Source organism: Leguminivora glycinivorella, chromosome 6 (genome assembly GCF_023078275.1).
Source record: "Leguminivora glycinivorella isolate SPB_JAAS2020 chromosome 6, LegGlyc_1.1, whole genome shotgun sequence".
Classification (NCBI taxonomy): Eukaryota; Metazoa; Arthropoda; class Insecta; order Lepidoptera; family Tortricidae; genus Leguminivora; species Leguminivora glycinivorella.
Window position 1 is genome coordinate 17,493,916 of NC_062976.1, and position 20,877 is coordinate 17,514,792.

The window sequence follows — 20,877 nt, forward strand, 5'->3', positions numbered from 1 at the left end:
CCGGGAATCCGTTTTCACGCCGAGGCATGTATAGTGCTTTTCTCAAACATACAATGAAATAAAAAAAAATGCTCTAAAGGACAATATTTTATAAAAAAAAGTTACTTTGCAGGCCTAGGCCTAAAGAATAATATGAAATCCCTTTACAGTCCTCTCGAGTTGTTGCGCCCAAAAAGCGATACTTCCCAGCCCATTTTAAGGAACGTAAAGACAATATTTCATTGCATGTTTGAGAAAATAACTATAACTTGTTTACGCACATAACATACGAAAAATATTTCAAACTTGGAACAAAACTAACATTCAATTCAAATTCAAAAATACTTAAAATAGGCACTTACCCAATTTGACAATAAGTGAATTGAATATCAATCCACAAATCAAATGTAATATTTTCCTGTTATAATTAAACTTAGCACTAAGAAGTAATTGCAGTTTTTAAAATCGAAGCTTCAGAACAAAATGATGAATTTTAAGTTACAATTTTATTTATTAGTAGGGTTCCGTAACAAAAAGGTACAAAGAAACACTTATGGTGCGACTCTGTCTCTATGTATGTCATAATTTTTAATTGCCGATTTTGCCGCCCCCTGTCATGTGCCGCCCGGGGCCATCTACGCCACTGTTCTTATTGTTTCTTATCTAAAGCTGTGCAGTCTAATCTAAAGATACATCCAAACTGTTCGCGATGCTATCTCTTAAAATATACGTATTAGTTGTGTTCACTCACTATACTGCACTGCACTTCCTACCTTTTGTAAATAAACACTTTCTTGACAACTTAAAACTCGTTTATTCCATAATCAAACTAGCTACTTATAGTATTGCAGAAAAATCTTAACAGCGTGAGGCAGCTTTTATATGACAGTTTATCAACGACATCTAGTGGGACATTTGGAAGTATAATAAGTATAATATTACATTTAACATTATCGGCCCCCAAGTACGACTTGTCCTTCATAAAGATCCATGTAAACAAAACAAAGCAAACTAGTGAAGTAATAACATGAATCAATAGTATTAAGATTAAATTGCGTAGTAATACTCAAGTAGTGTTATTCTTCACAAAACTAAGACACATTAACTTCTTAAAACGATAGTTAAGAATCCAGAGGTAGAGGACAAATTTTAGCAATGGGTCTGCGAACAGTATCATTTTTTAATTTCAACGTGACTACTCGTGTCAAACCATCTCTACCAGGATGCTTATCTACAATACGACCTAACAACCACTTTCCGGGAGGGAGTCTTTCATCTTTGACCAAAACTACTGTTCCAATATCAGGATCAGGATTAGTCACGGTCCATTTATAACGGTTTTGTAGTGTTGTTAAATACTCAGAACTCCAACGAGTCCAAAGCGATTGTAACATCCTTTGGAGCAATTGCCAACGATCTAGACGAGATACGGGCACAGTTGTGAGACTTGCTTCCGGAACAGTGATAGGAGCTTCGCCTATAAGAAAATGTCCCGGTGTAATTGGAGAAGCATCATCAATCGAATTGCTGATGGGAGTTAAAGGCCGCGAATTAACACAGGACTCCACTTGAGTCAACAGTGTGGCATACTCTTTAAAGGTCAAAAGAGTCTGCCCGATGACACGCTTCAGATGTGACTTTATCGACTTCACGCCGGCTTCCCAGAGTCCACCAAAATGTGGTGAGCCAGGAGGAATAAAGTGCCATGTGGTTTGATCATTTGCCAAAACCTCAGATATTTCTCCAACTACTTCTGAGTTCCGATTCCTAAACATAGTGTCGAGCTCTTTAGAGGCTCCAACGAAATTGGTACCACAGTCGCTCCACAGATCACTACAATGACCGCGTCTAGAAGTGAAACGACGAAAAGCAGCAATAAAAGCAGCCGAGGACAAGTCACTCATAAGTTCTAAGTGAATGGCCTTAGTCACGGTGCACACAAACAAGGCAATGTAGGCTTTACATGTACGTTGACATCTACCAGGGTACAATTTTAACTGTACTGGACCAGCAAAATCCACTCCACTTTTGCGGAAGGGCTTATCTGGCGTTACACGACACGCAGGTAACTGACCCATCAATTGGTTGATCGGTGTTGCAGACTGTTTGAAACAAGGAATACATTTATGAATAACCTTCCTAACTAAATTCTTAGCACCGATTATCCAATATTTGCTACGAATTCCGTTCAGAGTCAGTGTAGGACCTCCGTGCAAACAATGAATATGAGCATCATTTACAACTAAAGAAGCGAAATGACATTTCGAAGTTAGAACGACAGGTGATTTTGTATCAAAGTGTACATTAGCATTACGTATACGTCCGGTAACTCGAATAATGCCATTTGTATCAATGAATGGGACAAGTGAGGTTAAAACATCAGATTTCGGAAGCATTTGGCCTTTTCTCAGCATATATAACTCTTCCTGAAACCAAAATTCCTGAGAGAGTCGAATGCAAACTTTGGTGGCATATCTCAATTCAGTAACTGTAAGATGCTGAGGAAAAGTCTCCGACACTGTCTGATTATGTTTTGCATCAACATGTGCTTTACACAGTTTTACAAACCGTAACAGGTACGCTGTAACGCGAATCAATTTAGTGAGAGTAGAAAATCTAGCCAAATATGTAAGTCGGTCATCACTCTCATTCGATACACCAGCTTTAAGTGCTACTATCATTTCCTTTCGAATTTTCTTTGGCTTCGAGTTGTGTTGTTGGGATGTCGAGAGAGAGCGAACGACAATCATCAAAATCATTCAATTGGTGAAGTATAGTAGGTCCGCGCCACCACAATTCACAGTCTTTAAAAAGATCGGGACGAATGCCACGCGACGCAACGTCTGCTGGGTTATCAGCCGATTTAATGTGGTGCCACCGGCCACTACTTACATTATTAATAGTCTCAGTGACTCGATTGGCTACGTACGTTTTCCAAGTGCTAGGGTTTCTTCGAAGCCACGCTAAGACAATCATCGAATCTGTCCACGCAAAGACAGAGTCCTCTGGCAATTTAAGACTGTGCTGAACGTCTTTGAGTAACTTCGAGAGCAGTACCGCGCCACACAACTCCAATCGTGCGACTGATACTTGTTTCACAGGTGCCACCTTTGTTTTAGCAATGATAAGTGACACGTGGATTCCGTGGGGCGTGATTACTCGCAAGTAAACAACAGCGGCGTAAGCTAAACAAGAGGCATCACTGAACCCGTGAATTTCCACTCTTTCCTTGCCGTCAAATTGTGTGTGAACCCAACGATCTAAATACAAGGTCGGCATGTGACAGAGCTGGTCTCTGTAGTTTGACCACTCTGTGGCAAGTTCGAGAGGAAGTTCATCAGTCCAACCTATACCACTCAACCAAAGTTTTTGCAAAAACATTTTTGCTGTGATAATCACAGGCCCTAAGAACCCTAAAGGGTCATATGATTTAGCAATGTCCAACAGTACTGACGTTTTGGTAAAGCGTTCTGTGGGTTCTGAAATATCTATCTTAAGTTCGAAAACATCTCGATGTGAGTTCCATTTGATACCCAAAGCTTTGATGGTATCATCAAGCTTGATCTCGATACTTGGTTGATTAGTTTTTTCTGAGTTTGGTATATTCTTCAAGACGTCAGGACTGTTGGATGCCCATTTGTGCATTTCAAATTTACCTTTAGCCATAGCTTGTGTGATACGACTCTGTAACTTAGTGGCTTGTTCCACGTCATTCGCACCAGTGAGTAAGTCATCCATATAAAAGTCGTTGCTTATGACTTCAACTAAGTCTGGGAATTTCTCTTTTTCATCTTGTGCAAGCTGTTTCAGTGTGCGAATAGCGAGGAACGGAGCACATGATGTACCGTACGTCACAGTCAACAAACGCTTCTCGACAATTTCATCTTGTGGGGATGCACGCCACAGTATGCGCTGATAGTCTACATCTTCTTTAGCGACGAGTATTTGGCGGTACATTTGCTTTACATCAGCAAGCAAACAAATCTTGTGAGTACGCCAACGAACAATGAGATCTCGCAAGTCTTGCAGTAGTGGTGGTCCGATTAGCAACTCGTCGTTTAGAGATGAGCCATCTGAGGGCTGTGCTGTTCCATCAAAGACCACGCGAAGCTTGGTTGTGGTGCTGGACTCTCTTATCACAGCATGATGTGGGAGATGGTAGACTTTGTGAGCTGGCTTATGTTGTGGGTCTACATCTTCTAAGTGATTCAGCTTCTGATACTGATCAATGAAGTCGGCATAATCTTTTTGGAATTTAGGCTTGTTTGCAAATCTCTTCTCCATGTGCATCAGTCTCTGTAGTGCGATTTGTCGAGAGTTGCCTAAGTTCTTCTCATGATCATCTTTAAACGGTAAACGTACGACGTAACGACCATCTTCTTGTCTAGAGTGAGTTTCTTTATAGTGTTCTTCACATTGTGTCTCAAGATGTGTCATCGGTTTTTCATGTGGCTTGTACTCTTCAGTCTCCCAGAATTTGCGGAGGAGTTGATCTACCTCGACGAGTGCGTGGTGAGCTACTATATTGTGAGGTGGTAGATTACTTCGTGATTCTGATGCTCCAGAGACAAACCATCCGAGTTTCGAGTTTTGTGCTATAAGTTTGTCATCGTTGTATTTCTGTAGTCCATCTAGCAGAATAAATGCATAGACCTCAGCGCCCAGTAGAACATCAATAGGTCCCGGTGATTGCATGTGAGGATCCGCTAGTTGCAATTGGGAGAGGGCAGGCCATTGTGAGATGTCAAACTCCTTTGAGGGTAACCATCCATTAATCTTTGAGAGTACGTGAGCGCTAACTTGCATTACATAGTGAGTGTCTATTGGTGAGTGAATCTCTAAGTTAACGACATGTCTTGGCTGTGAAGATTGGTGCTCTAAACCGGTGATATTAGCTGGCTGTAAAGTCTTCTTCAGACGCAGCAGTTGCACAGCAGACTCTGTAATGAAAGTCCCTTCTGAGCCTTGGTCAATAAGGGCTCTGAGTTGTACGAGAGAACCACTGCTATCCTTCAGATATATCTGTGTTGTGGCTAGTATCACTTGTTTGCCTTTTTGTGAAACCTTCAGACTTGTGAGTTGCTTGGTTTGTGCGTCATTAGGTTCTGTGAGTGTCTCCATTGTGACTGTATTCGCAGCTAAACTCTGGTGGTGCAATAGCGTATGGTGTTTGCGATTACAGGTTCTACACGTTGTGGCTTGTCTACAGTTCCGTATGGAATGTCCTTTGACAAGGCAATTGAAGCATAAGTTGTTGTTCTTTACAAAATCTTTGCGTTGGTCTATGTCTAGTTGTGCAAATTCAGTGCAGTGACAGATGTAGTGACTTTTCTTACAATAAGTGCATTCCGTATCAACTTCAGTGGTGAAAGATCTCACACTCTTTACTTTAGGTGCAGTAGCTGATTGTTGAAATGTGATCTCTTTTTTCTCTTTCTTTTGTGCCGCTTGTACCATTTCCATTGCTCTGAATCGTCCCTCTAAGTATGATGTGAGCTTGTTAAAAGTGGGTAACTCTGTTGATGACCCAAGTGATTGCTCCCAAGCTTTGTGAGTTTCACTATCTAACTTGGATACTACAATATGCACGATGATCGAATCCCAAGTAGTTGTGTCAATCTTCAAATTCGCTAGACTACTGAGACACTGGTTTGTAGTATCAAGAAGATCCTTGAGGCCTTTAGAGCATTCGTTAGTGAGTTTCTTCTGACTGAGCAGGCGATTCAGTACGGTATTAGCTATCACTCTATCGTTGTTGTAGCGGCAAACTAAGGCGTTCCAAGCCTTCCCATAGTTGGCAGCTGTGAGTTCGAAATGACGGACGACTTGTTCTGCTTCACCCTTCAAGCTTGACCTCAAGTAATGATGCTTGTGTACGTCACTCAGACCCGGCTCATTGTGTACCATCGACATAAACAAATCCTTGAAGTGCATCCAATCTTGGTAATCACCAGAAAACGAAGGAAGGTTTATTGGCGGGAGTTTACTCTTCGTGACAACTTGGGGTTGAGCTGCCTGAGGCACTTGAGGTGAGGCACTATCTTGGGTTGTGACAGGTTCCGTCAGTTCCAACAAACTAGTCTTGAACTCCATATAGAAATCTTCCACATTGTTATAGAGCGCTTTCAATTCCTTTTTCTCTTCGGCGTCTTCTGAAGACTTGAGGAAATCTCGGTGTTCAGTAAGGAATTGATTCCAATACTCTTCAAGCGACTCTATGCGTATATTCAAGTAACTCTGTGAATAACGCGTTGACGAAGTTTTCTTGTGGTTAGTGTAAAGTCTTTTAATCTGACTAAACAGTTCTTCTTGTGATGCTATGTTAGCCATTGTTGTTTAAAATTTGCTAAGTGTTTGACAGAATTCAAAGTCTATAGTTATTGTAATAACACAATTTTTAATTTTGAACACAATTTTTCAAAGTCATTTTTCACCCGAAATTACGCTAAGTCCAAGAATTCACAAAATCAACTAAATCCAAATTTCAGCAAATTTTTCTAAGTGTTTAATTTTCACGGTTTTTTGACTAAGTGTTTTTTCGACGGATTTTTTCTAAGTCCTAAATTCACTCGAAATTGCACTAAGTCTTTTTTCACGCGAAATATTCTAAGTCTATGTTACCGCGAAAATTAACTAAGTTTTTGACACTTCACTTTTATTTCCACTGTCACTGTACTCACGATTATCCAGATTCCGAAGGACCAATGTTCACTCACTATACTGCACTGCACTTCCTACCTTTTGTAAATAAACACTTTCTTGACAACTTAAAACTCGTTTATTCCATAATCAAACTAGCTACTTATAGTATTGCAGAAAAATCTTAACAGCGTGAGGCAGCTTTTATATGACAGTTTATCAACGACATCTAGTGGGACATTTGGAAGTATAATAAGTATAATATTACATTTAACAAGTTGTCAAAAGGTATGTAAATGAATTAAAAAAAAGCTTATTCTTCTAAATCAATTTTAATCGTAATTACACATAGTGTCAAAACTTATCTTAATTCCAATCGCATGACTTCGCTTTTTAATGAGGCATTGGGCGGTTGCAAATATTTGGAGCCAACAACAATCAGGCCGGGCTCGAGTTTATATAGCCGGGACAACGGCTAGCGACCCGCGGCAGGGGAGACTTGTTGCCACTCGGCGGACGACGGGAACTTTAACGCCGCCGCGGTAACCTGTAGGTAAGGTTACCGCGGCGGCGGCCACCTCTCGCGCTCTCCGGTGGTATCGTGAGATCGTGACGGATATTCCCTCACGAGCTGCACACGGGAAATCCTCCTCGACGATCTGCGATGCACTTCACCAGTTCGCTGAGCCCTTTTCTCTTTTAATAAGATGGTCACCTGCGCGCAAAAGGCTTGTCCATGTGCGTGCGGTCCCGCTGGATGTAATGCCGGTTGGAGTGGATGCGGCTCTCTAGCGAGTCGGGCAGCGCGTGCGCCTCGGTGCGCAGCGCGCGCGGGCGCGGGCGACGCTCGGCGTCGTCGGCGGCGGCGGCGGCGCGCTGGGCGGCCACGCGGCGCCCCCGCTCTTGCTCGCGCTCGGCGCCGGCAGCCGACATGGCGGCCAGCGCGGCCGCGCGCCGCTCCGCGCTCATGCCGCCGCCGAGCTTGTTGTGCCCGCTCCGGGCGCCCGGCCCGCTCGGGCCGCGCTCCCGGCCGCGGGCCGCCTGCGGCGGTCGGGCGAGCGCGGCCTTCGGTCTCGTCCGGGCGCCCGCTCCTCCGACGGTCGTCTCCGCCGCCGGTCGCGGTCGGGCGACCTCTCGCGTTCGGCGCTGTTCCGCCGCATCCGGCCGTAGCCGTCTCTGTCCGATCTCGTTTCGGCTCTCTCGGGCCTTCTATATCTCTCGCTACCGTGTTCGTGATCTGAATCGTTCGGGCTGTCGCCCCGATGATGCGCCTTTAGGTTTCCGCTTATCATTTTAGGGGACCGGCTACGTTCGACGCGAGTTGTACGCTTAGACTTCTTAATGTCCTCTTCGTCAGAGGAAACTCCGCTGGAATCGTCACGTTTTGACTTCTTTTTGTCCTTTTTATGTTTTTTTGACCTTTTGTGTTTCTTTTTGGATTTTTTATGCTCCTCCTCGGAGGAATCGGAGCTGGAATCGTTAGAGGCTAATAGTGCCGCTAGGTCGATTTGTTTTTCACCCATCGCGGTGAGTTTAGCCGCTAACATGTTGTCCAAATCTTTGTCTTTCTTTGGTTTTTTCTTTTCCTTTTTTTGATTTCTCTGTTCCTGGAAATAAAGGTGACAAATATTTATACATAATTACAATTTAGTATGATGAGGGCAGAAGGAATAACTGTATAATTGCGAATTTTAAACATTATGTGACATTATACAGATTTACAATAACATGATGGACACGAGCACAACACAAAAAAGTGGATACTAATATACATATACTCGCCGCAATATTAAGTGGCGACTGAAGTCGTGAATCTTACATGCCAATGGAGACGCAATGATATAGAAAGGGATAGCATTACAATATCAGTCACCACTTAATATTGCGGCAAGTATAGTCGTGACTTCACTTAACCTTTTGAAAAACGTTCCCGTTTGCCAATAGTACCATATAACGTATAAGGGTGCCTTATAGGGCTTCCAAATACCGGACCTTATCCAATACCGGTATTCATTCCGGTATTGGCGTTTTCAATACCGGGACCCCGGTATTGAAATCGGGAAAATATAGGAACCAAGTAATTTGCTTAAAATAACGAATTTTATTCAAAATCTCGTTTGTTACTTTTCATGCATGTTATACTACAGCGAAATCTTGCCAATCCGACTTAGTGATAGGTCAAATCGAATACAATTCGAACTTCATATGTTTCGATTTCAACCCAAAACGGTTCGCAAACTTATGTGGCCAAGTCGGTTCTACTTCTATTATTTTTAAGTGTGTCGCTTAACTTCAAACCTGGGTAAATTTATCTACTATAAGGTTGATTACCTTTCAGATCAATATTATATTATTTATATATTCAACCTTAAAGCAGAATGGATTTATCCAAGTTCAAACTAGTTCAAAGGGCTACGCCCCGTGCTCTTTATTTTTGTTATGAGTGGGACTGAGGACGCAGTATAAAAGCAAGCGGGAAAGAGCGCCAGATCAGATCTCTACTCATTTGATTCTGTAAGTTAGATATCGCCACCAGATTGGAAATTTCGCAAGAAATATAAGTGTGATCCTGTAATTGGCTTTCTATCTTTTATTCAGTAGTGTTATATTGTAATAGTAGCTGTTGGATCTCCATAAACTAAAATAAATAAATAAATAAATCGTTCTCTTTAGGCTCGTGCGGAATAAAACCTTGTAGTTCAGTAGGTAATCTTTTACATTTTATAGTCAGTGTTAATGGTGTAATTGTACTGTAGATTTAACTATAATATTTAATTAAATAATATTTTTCTTGCTTTATTAAATTATAATTTGCTACCTACAAGCATTAAGAGCATTTCAGGGGACCTCGATTGATTCACACACTTACATTTCTCGATTATACACACTACAGTTTCATCATTGACTTTTGAAACTAGAACATGAGATGATTTTTTTTTGGAAACACGTTGTAATCAATATCTGTAGTACAATAGATAGATAGATAGATAGGATACTCTTTATTAGCACACCTCAGCAAAAGATACAGAAAAAATATACAGTGGAGACAAAACAAATGATTATAAATAGAGGCAGACAACAGGCGGTCTTACAATTACAATTTAGTGGTATTTTTGTTTTTCGTGGCGCTAGGGCCTAGGGGCGCTAAAGCACTAATAAAATAAATCCGCCAAATCATTGAACAATTAGCCAAAAAAGCTAAATTGTCCGACATAGATTATTTTATTATAAATCACATTAAGAAATAATCTATGGAATCATAAATTACTTCGCGGAAATCCATGATACAAATCAAGAAGATTACTTCGCAGAATAGGAACACTTAATTTACGGTTTAGAAAAGTAATTTTCTTGATTTGGATACTTCAGATTTTCCAATTTCGTTACTAAGTATAGGGAATGTTACGGCAAAGTTATGCGCTAGAGTTCAACACATTAGTCGCACAGTAAACCATAGAGTAGCTACGTAATACGTTAGTTCGTATGCATTAACCAATTTTTTGAAAAGTTATGATATAGATGCATCAAGGCGATTAGTTTACAGAGGGTCTGTGGCCTGTTACAATTACGTTTGACGTGTTGCTTCTCTGTCACACTTACGTGCGAATTCACAAGTGAGAAAAATGTGTCAAAAAAGGTTCGCGGCAGGCCCTCCTCAATGAATGCTTTTGACACGTATCTTTATCTAGGTAGTCATCGAAAAAACTATCATTTTCATACAAATATTGTAAAGACATCCAACAGAGAATGTGTCAAATCGAGAAACGAGAGTAAGAAGCAAGATTTACGCGTGTAGCGACCATCATGATGCGGAAATTTAACGTTTTTGATGAGTAATTTACGTTCATCTGGCATAATTTGTTAGTTACTAAAAATACTGGGATCCCGGTATTAGTAAATTAAATACCGGTATTGAAATGGGCCCAAAAAAAGGCGGGATCCCGGGATCCCGGTATTGGAAGCCCTAGTGCCTTACCGCCAGAGGTGTGCTACGTGGATGTGTTTGATATCCAACAATCATGTTCATTGTTCCACAAATCATAGCACTAGTGGGAACAGTTTCGACTAAGCTATTCGTATAGTCCAGAATTGCCTAAGGATTATCTTATTAGACTGGATGTGTTTGATATCCAACCTGCCACTCAGACTAAAGAAAAAAGTATTAGACAATCATATGTTCATTGTTCCACCAAATCAACATAGCACTAGTGGCCCTACAGCATTCCCTTCACCTGAGTGGATGTGGGCCGGACATTTGGATAAAAAAAGTTTCGACTAAGCTATTCGTATAGTCCAGAATTGCCTAAGGATTATCTTATTAGACTTAATTGATTGATGTTATTATGATTTTTAAATGATACAACTGCTTGCTTAACACTTGTAACAAATTATGCCTATGGTTGCAATGCAACTAGTGCAACCACCATTTATATAATTAATAACTTTTGCCCGCGGCTTCGCTCGCGTTAGAAAGAGACAAAAAATTGCCTATGTCACTCTCCATCCTTTCAACTATCTCCACTATAAAATCACGACAATTCGTCTCTCCGTTTTACCGTGAAAGGCGGACAAACAAACAGACACACACACTTTCCCATTTATAATATTAAGTATGGATCTACATTATCGCTATTGATCGACACACCCAAATACAATATACAGGGCCGGATGTAGGGTAGAGCGAGTGGAGTGGCTGCTCAAATGGTAGGAGTGCGCCGAAATGGCACATGAAAAAATGTATTACAAAGTTGTTTGTGGTGCTGGCACATAAATACCTATATGTGATTTAAGCTATAGAGGATAAACATTGACCAATATAATATGAAGGCTGAAAATCCATGGACCCAAACTGTGTCGCTTAACGTCAAACCTGGGTAAATCCATTCTGTTTTAGATATATGGATACATGTTGAATATATAAAAAATATAATATGATCTGAAAGATAATCAACCTTATCAGAGTTTTGAAGTTAAGCAACACAACTTATATGGGCACCAGGGGTTTAAGCTCCTCTCCCCTTTTCCTCCTTAGGGCTGGACGAGTCATGAAAACCCTATAGAATGCAACTAATATATTTTGTCCATTTTTGAAACCACAATATTACAATAAATGTAAAAGATTCCCAATACCTAGTCTAGCCATAAGTTCTGTTACAAATGAAAATAAACATATTTTTAAAATAATGTAATTTATTTACCACAAGTAAATGTTTATTTGTAGGTAAGTTAATAAGGTTTCTAAACAATATATTTTTTATTCAAAATGCCCGCCTTTAGCTTTAATACATGCCCTCAAACGATCCGGCCACTCGTCTATAGATTTACGCACTGTCTCCATTGGAAAATTTGCCACTGCTACCTTCAAAGATTTTTTTAGAGAATCGATATTGGTATCGCGTATAGTCTCAAGTATACGCACACAACTCTCGAGAAGCTAAAGAGATAGTTGGAAGGGTTCAGCGAAGTCATCATCCAGCTTACGTCATGGTTTGGTGGGGTGTGTCGTATCAAGGCGTCTCTGAGATCCATTTTTGCGAAAAAGGAGTAAAAATTTCAGCTAAAGTGTATCAGGATACGGTTTTAGAAACAGTAGTTAAACCACTCAACGATACAATGTTTAAAAATGTGCACTGGACCTTTCAACAGGACTCAGCCCCGGGTCATAAAGCTCGCACCACCCAGATTTGGCTGCAAAGGAATGTTCCGGACTTCATCAAGGCAGATGATTGGCCCTCTTCTAGTCCCGACTTAAATCCCCTGGACTATAAATTGTGGTCAGTGTTAGAGGACATGGTCTGCTCTAAACGCCATACCAATATCGATTCTCTAAAAAAATCTTTGAAGGTAGCAGTGGCAAATTTTCCAATGGAGACAGTGCGTAAATCTATAGACGAGTGGCCGGATCGTTTGAGGGCATGTATTATAGTTAAAGGCGGGCATTTTGAATAAAAAATATATTGTTTAGAAACCTTATTAACTTACCTACAAATAAACATTTACTTGTGGTAAATAAATTACATTATTTTAAAAATATGTTTATTTTCATTTGTAACAGAACTTATGGCTAGACTAGGTATCCCCATTTACCTGTTCTTTCCTAAGCAACTCTGCTAAGCGACGTCTTTGCAGAGGGTTATTCAACAGGGCCGCCCGAGCAGCTCTCTCCCTTTCTTTCACCAGCATCAGTGGATCCTCTCGCATCTTCCTCGCTAGGTCGACCTGCGCATCACCCACGCTGGCCAACATGCTGGAGCCCACCACCCTCCGAGCCACTGCAGGGATGTAGTCTGGTTCAACTTTATCTGCCTCATAGTTACTGTCAATGGCTTTGCCAAGGAGAAAATCTTCTTGCTGTACCTTTTTATCAGGTTTCTGAAATTTGAGAATAAAGGCTTTTTGATATTATATTATAATAATAATAAAATCTTAAAGTTGCAAGTACAGAGCTAACCATGCGAAATACTCCTATTTCTAGTTTAATATTTGTTCTGCCAGTAATTGTTTTTGGTTCTAATTAGTTTGGAGCAGTTGCCCTTACAAAGTTAGTGATCTTGCGATTATTTTGCAAGTATGAATTACATATACACTGGAAATATTTTTATTCCTCCTAATTTACATATTTTCAAAAACTTAAGCATTACATACATCATACATCCAATGCAAGCGATTGTCATTAGTTCCAGAGCCTCCGGCTGTGCGTTTAGCGAGGTCGTTGAGCTCCGCACGGTCACGCTCCTCGGCCCGCTCTCTCTGCAGCTCTAGGATCCGCTTTTTCTCTTCTGCACTAGCTTGCTCCGCCTTCCAAACACGCTCCTGATTTTTCAAAGTATTCGGATGCCATGATTTCTTGGAGTTCTGCCATTAAAATAATTACGTCACTTATTATACCTTTATATCAAACACAGTTACTTGAAAAATAAGGAAAATCAATGCTTTGTACGTACTAGATCACCACCTCCCATTTTTATGAACAGGTTATGTTACAATGTTAAACGACTTGTAATATATTTTCAGCACTTAAATCGAGGTTAGTTCCATAAAACAAATTGATACACACTCGTATCACATTATTGTAAAATTTAGCCCATAACATAAACAACTATGTACTGTGCACAATAAAATTAACTTTATAAACACGACACTGTCAAATCTGTCACCACCAGTACCACTGCTGTCAGTATCATGTCAGTGACGGCGTCAGCAGAATTAGTTGCCACAATACAAATATTAGTAGATATGGTAGTATTTTTAAGTTGATACAATCTGGGTTCTACAGACCATGCAATAAATCATTCGATTTTAGATGACTGCCATTACCGGGCTATTTATTGCTTTTCGCTAATTATATTATTGCATATAAATAATTTGATTTTCTGTTAGAAAAGTCAAATCTTACACGAAAATCGGCTAAAAAAAGCGAATTGTGATGTAAAGCTGAATTTTTGGTATATTATTTGGGGTTAAGACTATGTTTTGCTAGCAAAAAAAGTTGTGCTTCCTTCGTGTTTTGCAAAAAACTGAGAAAATTAGAACTTTTATTAGTACTTTTTTTGGCAATGTCATTTAAAAACTGAACATTTTTAACCACCGCCCCAAAATCTCAAATAAGGGGGTTCTCGATTCGTCTGTATTTTTTTTTATGTTTGTTATTTGATATCTCCCTCAACACTGGACCGATATTGATTTTTTTTTGATTGAATGTATTAGTACTTTTTTTGGCAATGTCATTTAAAAACTGAACATTTTTAACCACCGCCCCAAAATCTCAAATAAGGGGGTTCTCGATTCGTCTGTATTTTTTTTTATGTTTGTTATTTGATATCTCCCTCAACACTGGACCGATATTGATTTTTTTTTTTTTGATTGAATGTATATACAGATTGGTCCCATTTTCATCCAAACCCAGTTCTGATGATGGAATCCTGGAGAAATCGAGGGAACTCCTCAAATTTAAAGGCATACATATAGTGATTTTTGTGTTTTTATAAGAACAGCATGCGTTTACGTCCAGAACAGTGACATTTGGTGCAGTGGAATCGCTGATAATGATCAGGATGGAACTCCTCAAATCTGAACGGCACACTTATAGTGACTTTGGTATTTTTATAAGAACAGCATGCATTTTCATTCAGAACAGTGACATTTGCAATGTTGCGGCCTGGAGTATTGCAAATCGGCTTTCCCTTAATGTCACTAAATGTAAGCTGATTTCATTCTTCAGAGCACGTGCAGCTAAAACCCCCTCGTCATATCATCTGCTAGGGGTACCACTAGAGAGGGTCGATGTGGTCCGCGATCTTGGTTTGACCTTAGAATCACATTTAGATTTCCGTGCGCATATAACTGAGATTTGTAAGCGTGCTAATAAAATGCTAGGTTTTATCATGCGAACTGCGTCGCAGTTTCAGAATCCTAAAGTGGCAATGACTCTGTACAATGCGTATGTTCGTAGTAGGTTGGAGTTTGGTGCGTGTATCTGGGATCCTCATGAAGCAAAGTATTCTCTCATGGTGGAAAGGATACAGAGAAAGTTTGCCCGTTATGTCTACAAAAGGACGTACGGATACTACCCACTACTTTTTCCCTCATTATTTGTGTCTGGAATGGTAGGACTAGATACTCTAGAACTACGGCGGAAAATGTTATTAGTAATGCATTACTATAACCTGTTGCGTAATAGAATTGATAACAGTAAGGTGCTTGAGCGGATAGGACTGCTAGCTCAGGCGCCGAGGACGTGTGTACCTGGTGCCAGTGAGGGTGGCGCTCTGCCGCCTCGACGCAGAAGAAGACTGTTTGCCGCAGGCGGGGTGCGCACGCGGCAAGCTGGTAATGCTCCCACCAATCGGGCACTCTCACTTCTAAATCAACTTTCAGTCGAACAGCCTCAGGTTGACGTATTTTTTGACTCCCCAGGGTCATTTTTGTCTGGGTTATATATGTTTTTAAATTTAAGTGTGTAATGTTTAAATATGTATTTGTTTTTGTGTAAGTAAATTGTAAATTATGTAGCATGTAAGCGTCTTGGTTTTAATACTGTAAGCTTGTATGTTGTATGAATAAATAAATATAAATATATAAATTTGGTACAGCAGAACTGCTGATGATGAGCAGAACGGAACTCCTCAACGACGTATAGCTCCTGTTAGGAGATTTGTTGTTCACACACACACACTCACACACTTTGTGTCACATTTCTACATTCGCAAGTTTCTTTCAGCAGAACCCAAAGGCGGCGGTTTTTTTTCTTAAAAATTATCGGCAATAGATTTCTTTACTTAAATTATGTTTATCTTCTTTACGGTCGTCAAAAATTACATAATAAATTCTAACGCTTCAAAAAAGGGTATTATATTTTCTTTATGAAAATCGTTTTGCCAATAGTTTAAGATAGATATCAGCAAAACAACTGACGGTATTATATATATTGCTCATATCTCAGGAACTGTTGTTTAAGATACAGATGTTTATGGGGTTAAAGTTTATTTGATACCGTCCCACCTCCAACAGACTGGAAAAGCGAGCTCAGCGGTGGCAAGTGCCGAAACTTTTAAATGTAACATATACCATTTTGTACCTTTTGGCATTGAAACTCTAGGTCCATGGTCTAGGTCAAACTCTCAGCGCGCACAAGTTTTACACAGAAATCTCGAAGTGTCTGGTTGATGTTACTGGTGACCGAAGGCGACTTCCTCGCACAACATATCAATCAATAACATTCCGTTACAGCTAGGAAATGTCGCCAGTATCCTTGGTACATTACCTCAAAGGCCTATTTGAGGTTTTATGCTTAGTCATAGTTTCTATATCTTAAATTAGGTCATAAAAATTGATAAATTTTACCTAGAGAAAATGTTATTTAACTCATAGAGTTACGTACTTTCAATATCAGTTTGAACTAAGTATTATAAAAAAAAGACAAGTAAATATATCAGTTATAATTGGTATTGACCCTGACTATGAGTATTGTGGCGGTAATTGTAACAGATCAAAACTCTATTTAAATTTAATCCTACTTATTTGATGGACTGGATGGATGACCGGATCGGATATACCTACTTAAGTATACATATATGAAAACACTCTTATTGTGGTCTGACTCTAGTATAAATCACCAAGGATTTTATTGTGTATACTTATTTTCTAGCTGTTTCCCCAAAGATTCAGAAGATTTATGAGATTTACTCAACATTGCAATGCATATTTGTATTTTTCTGGAAATAATGCACCTATTGTATGTTATTATAATGGATCTACAATGTTAATAGGTAAGTTACAATGATGTGAGTCGTCGACCGGGATGCAACACGCGCCAAGCTGCAATCGCTGCGCCATGAGGAACGTTGCGATGCGTCCGAGCCCGAGTTCTAGAAATGCGACACGTGGCGGGTCAACGACCGACCGACCTGTAACACTGCAATCCTGCGTCCCTTTGGCCCCATAGATGGCTCCATTCAAAAAGTTTTTTGGATGATAAATTTGATACGTACATACCTATATATTTCGTCATATTGAATTACCCTAGTTTAAGTATATATTTCCGTATATAGAACTCAGTATTCATAGAACATATAGCAGAACAGAATACAGAATTATGATTTATGATCGACAATATCGACATACAGGTCTGCAGTCTGCTGACACCAAGTCTGCACTGCTTCGGCCCAATTGAAAGGGTTTATGTTGGATGATAAATTTGGGTTTCCTTTTTGTATACATGGAAATATTAATTTCCTCAGATATTTACTTAGCCTGGTATATATTTCAGTATTCATGGAATATACAGGTCGTCCCATCCCAAGACTATGGGACATGAAATTACGAGCAGACTTTACGTTATTTTTAAAAGTGAGTAATTCTGCATGCAAACATTTTATTTACACAAACTTCATTCGACACGACACAGCAGAATGATTTGCTTCGTCTGAGAATCGACCCGACTTAAATCTTATACTTTTAAACGAGCAATTCTTGTATATTTATTTATTTATTTATTTATATATACCGACGATCTCGGAAACCGCTCTAACGATTTCGCCGAAATTTGTTATGTGGGGGTTTTCGGGGGTGAAAAATCGATCTAGCGTAGCCTTAGATCCCGGAAAACGCGAATTTTCGAGTTTTCATGAGTTTTTCTTTCGCGGTAGTAAAAGTAAAATATGGTCGTTAATTTCGCCGCGCGCGCATCGATTCCGCTTAGCTCAGTCGTATCGTACGAGGTCGGTCTAATGTACGCAGATAGATCGTAGGTGTCAGGGTTTCGAATCCCGGCCAGAAATTAAATTTTTGTTTTTTGTCTTTTTTTTTTTGTTTTTAATAGAAATAGAAATATTTTTACTCATGGCAAAATAATACATAAAAGACACACACAAATACAGATCAACAACAGAGAATTTTTGTATTTATAAGAGTTTTTTTTATCCAAAGACGTGATATATTAAAATAGAACCGAGCGAAGCTCGGTCGCCCAGATATTGTGACAAAGAAATCACCCCCAATTGTATGATGCTAATTGAAAGAATGGCCAAAAAATAATACTTAGCTCAGCTTAAGTATCATAATATTTTAAAAGAGAGGAAAATGTTTCAGTAAATTTCAATCAAATTCTTCTTTTGGGGATACGTGACGTGAAATAATATACAAAAAGCGAAACAACAACCTGTCGTATCTCATTCATACAAGCCTAGACTGTGTGCGTAGGAACTAGGAACGCGCTTCTTTCATATATTTGATCGCAATTGGCTAGAATACTATAAGAAAATCAACAGACAGCGGCGGGCTCATTGAAAGATTGGAGATTTTCCTTAGACACAAGGGATCACATTTGGAGGATTTAAATAATTAATCTGATTAAAAAAGTATTATAGGGAAGGTTCGTTAGTTCAAAGAATTCAAACATAATTTATTTGTATAAGAAACTAATGTGTAAAGTCTTACTGTTATTGAGTTATTAAAAAAATGTGGTTTACAACATTTACTACTCCGTAATGTTACTACCTAAACTTATTTTGACAATCATACCTACTATTTTTTATGGTTTTCTTCTCTCACACTTGTTAGTTGATTAATTATGTCCGTAAACGATTTTTTTCACAACATGCGATGCGATATACTAAGTATATGTATGTTAATAAGCCTATAACTACGTGTAGCATACGTGTAGTATTTAACGCAATTAAAAAAAACACGGCGTAGTTTCAATATTTTATTTGATTAAAAAAATATATATACTTATACTTATCAGCTTTCGTATTCCTGTGACGATATGTGTATCTCAACATTCTCAACGATTTCTCTAAAATCTGTTAAATTTGAATCTACTGCACCTTAAATTATGGCATTAATTAGGTACATACATAGTACATACCAATACCAGCAATTTTACAATCTAAAAAGGTATTTAAGTGTAATCAAGGTTTTTTGCGTACGTGGATAAATTGATACAAAAAATTATAGTTTTGATACCTTCCATACATCTATTCTACACGGTTTAATTTTTATAATTAGCATTATTCAAAGAGGTGATAATATGTAATACTATTATAATATGTAAATTGTAACCAGTAATTAGAGAACTGAAAATATTAAATAAGCGTATTTTGGGGTAACTTGAAGCATACGTTCACAAATCACAATGTAATAAATGCTTTCTCAGATTCCAAACACAAAAGTAGTTTAATCTAGTATTCTCGAACAATGCAGTTTATTTCCCCGACTAGTTGGAGTTTGAAATCTGTCTACATAAAAGTGGTATTTTGCTAGCAGTAAATTAAAACATGAAACATATTCGATGCTATTCTATAAGTAATACCAAGTGGTCGACAACTAGGTAAACTAATATGGACTCTGGACGGAAACTTAGTGCAAATTTTATTACTTATATGAATTTTTATTTTTTCACTATATTTTATATGTGCATCCGAATCAAGCTAAAATAAGTTAAATTGCTCTTATTTCTTATTTAGGCACTAAATCCTCTTAATTATTCATACGTTTTCATAAAACTAAATTCTGCAAGGTGCGCTAAAAATACCAAAGTACGACATCCAATTTAATGTCCTGAAGGTATTCGATGCAATAAATACATATTTTAACTAAATTAGTTTTGTATTTAATAAATAAATTATACTATTTTCAATACAATACAATCAAATATTCTTTATTGCTCACCAATATAACAAGATGACATCAAAAAATTAAGCACAAAACTTTAACTATGGTAGACAACAAGAGCGCGAGCGATCTCTTCCAGATTTCGCATACAACCTTTGAACGTACCTACACTATTTTATATTACGAAATATTACTAATTAAACTTTTTCAACTAAATTTTAAGTAAATAATGTCAACCATTCATGAAGTCTTTAATTATTAAAAGTTTAACTTATTGACAAGAACAATCACTTTATTTATCAAATTATATAACTATGGATAAGTGTATCTAATGTTATGATAGGTACCTATAATGTTAAAGAATAATAAGTACGTAGTAGATAAACGTAACGGTTATACTTTAAATTCCCAAAAGTAATTAGGTATTTTAAAACGCTTGGCAATTATTCCGTATAATGAAATATTTCTAGGTACCTAATAATTATTGAAAACAGCTAAGCCTGTTTGCCCTAAAACATTCTTTTTTTATTCAAAGACAACAAAAAGTTTGTGTCGCGAAGCGCTCTACCTACACGCGCGGGTCAGTTGCGGTCGCGTTGAGGAAGGTTGAAGCGGACGCACGCGCGGCTGGGCCTCAAAACTACGGTTTCGAACGTTCGGTGACCGTGTAGCGCGTGTCGACACCTCGCCTCGCGCACCGCACTCCGCAACCCCGCTGCAGTCTTCCACGGGCCGATGTCCTCCCGCCCTTGCGCGCCATATTACTTAGGTATAAAAATATGTAAGTATAGTCGACTATAACTACTGAACACTTCAACCCCTGGTTACCAAAATCAGAACTATATTTTGATGTCCTGGTTTTCTGTAACCTTAGTGGTGTTTGTGCATGTGGTGGATATAATACTTATATGTAATAATAACCGACTTCCGCCTTCTATTCAAGAGCCTACCACAATTTTACTCGCCGTCGTTGATTGATTGTTAGTTAAATGTTAATTAATATAATATTTCGTAAATGATTGGAATGATAATTTAATAATTTAGGTTTATTTCGGGGGTTGTTATTTTGTTTGATGTTGATGTTTTAACAAAAGTTTAAAAATTACTACCAATAAAAAATTGACTATTATTTTAATGATCACCAAA

General features: G+C 38.7%; 2 protein-coding genes across 2 annotated transcripts; both read right to left on the reverse strand.

Moving 5' to 3' along the window:
* Positions 1-2,019: 2,019 nt before the first annotated feature.
* LOC125227031 lies at positions 2,020-6,309 on the reverse strand. Its single transcript, XM_048131222.1, has 3 exons — positions 5,359-6,309; positions 3,636-5,124; positions 2,020-2,081 (listed from the first exon to the last, which is right to left on the reverse strand). Exons 1-3 carry the CDS (start codon positions 6,307-6,309, stop codon positions 2,020-2,022), a joined length of 2,502 nt encoding a protein of 833 aa, XP_047987179.1.
* Positions 6,310-6,934: 625 nt separating this feature from the next.
* On the reverse strand, positions 6,935-13,769 carry LOC125227507 (pre-mRNA-splicing factor CWC25 homolog). Its single transcript, XM_048131839.1, is given in 5 exon segments — positions 6,935-7,590; positions 7,593-8,225; positions 12,706-12,990; positions 13,264-13,473; positions 13,563-13,769. Coding segments are annotated over 5 exon segments (1,407 nt in total). The 5' UTR covers positions 13,581-13,769; the 3' UTR covers positions 6,935-7,329.
* Positions 13,770-20,877: the final 7,108 nt, after the last annotated feature.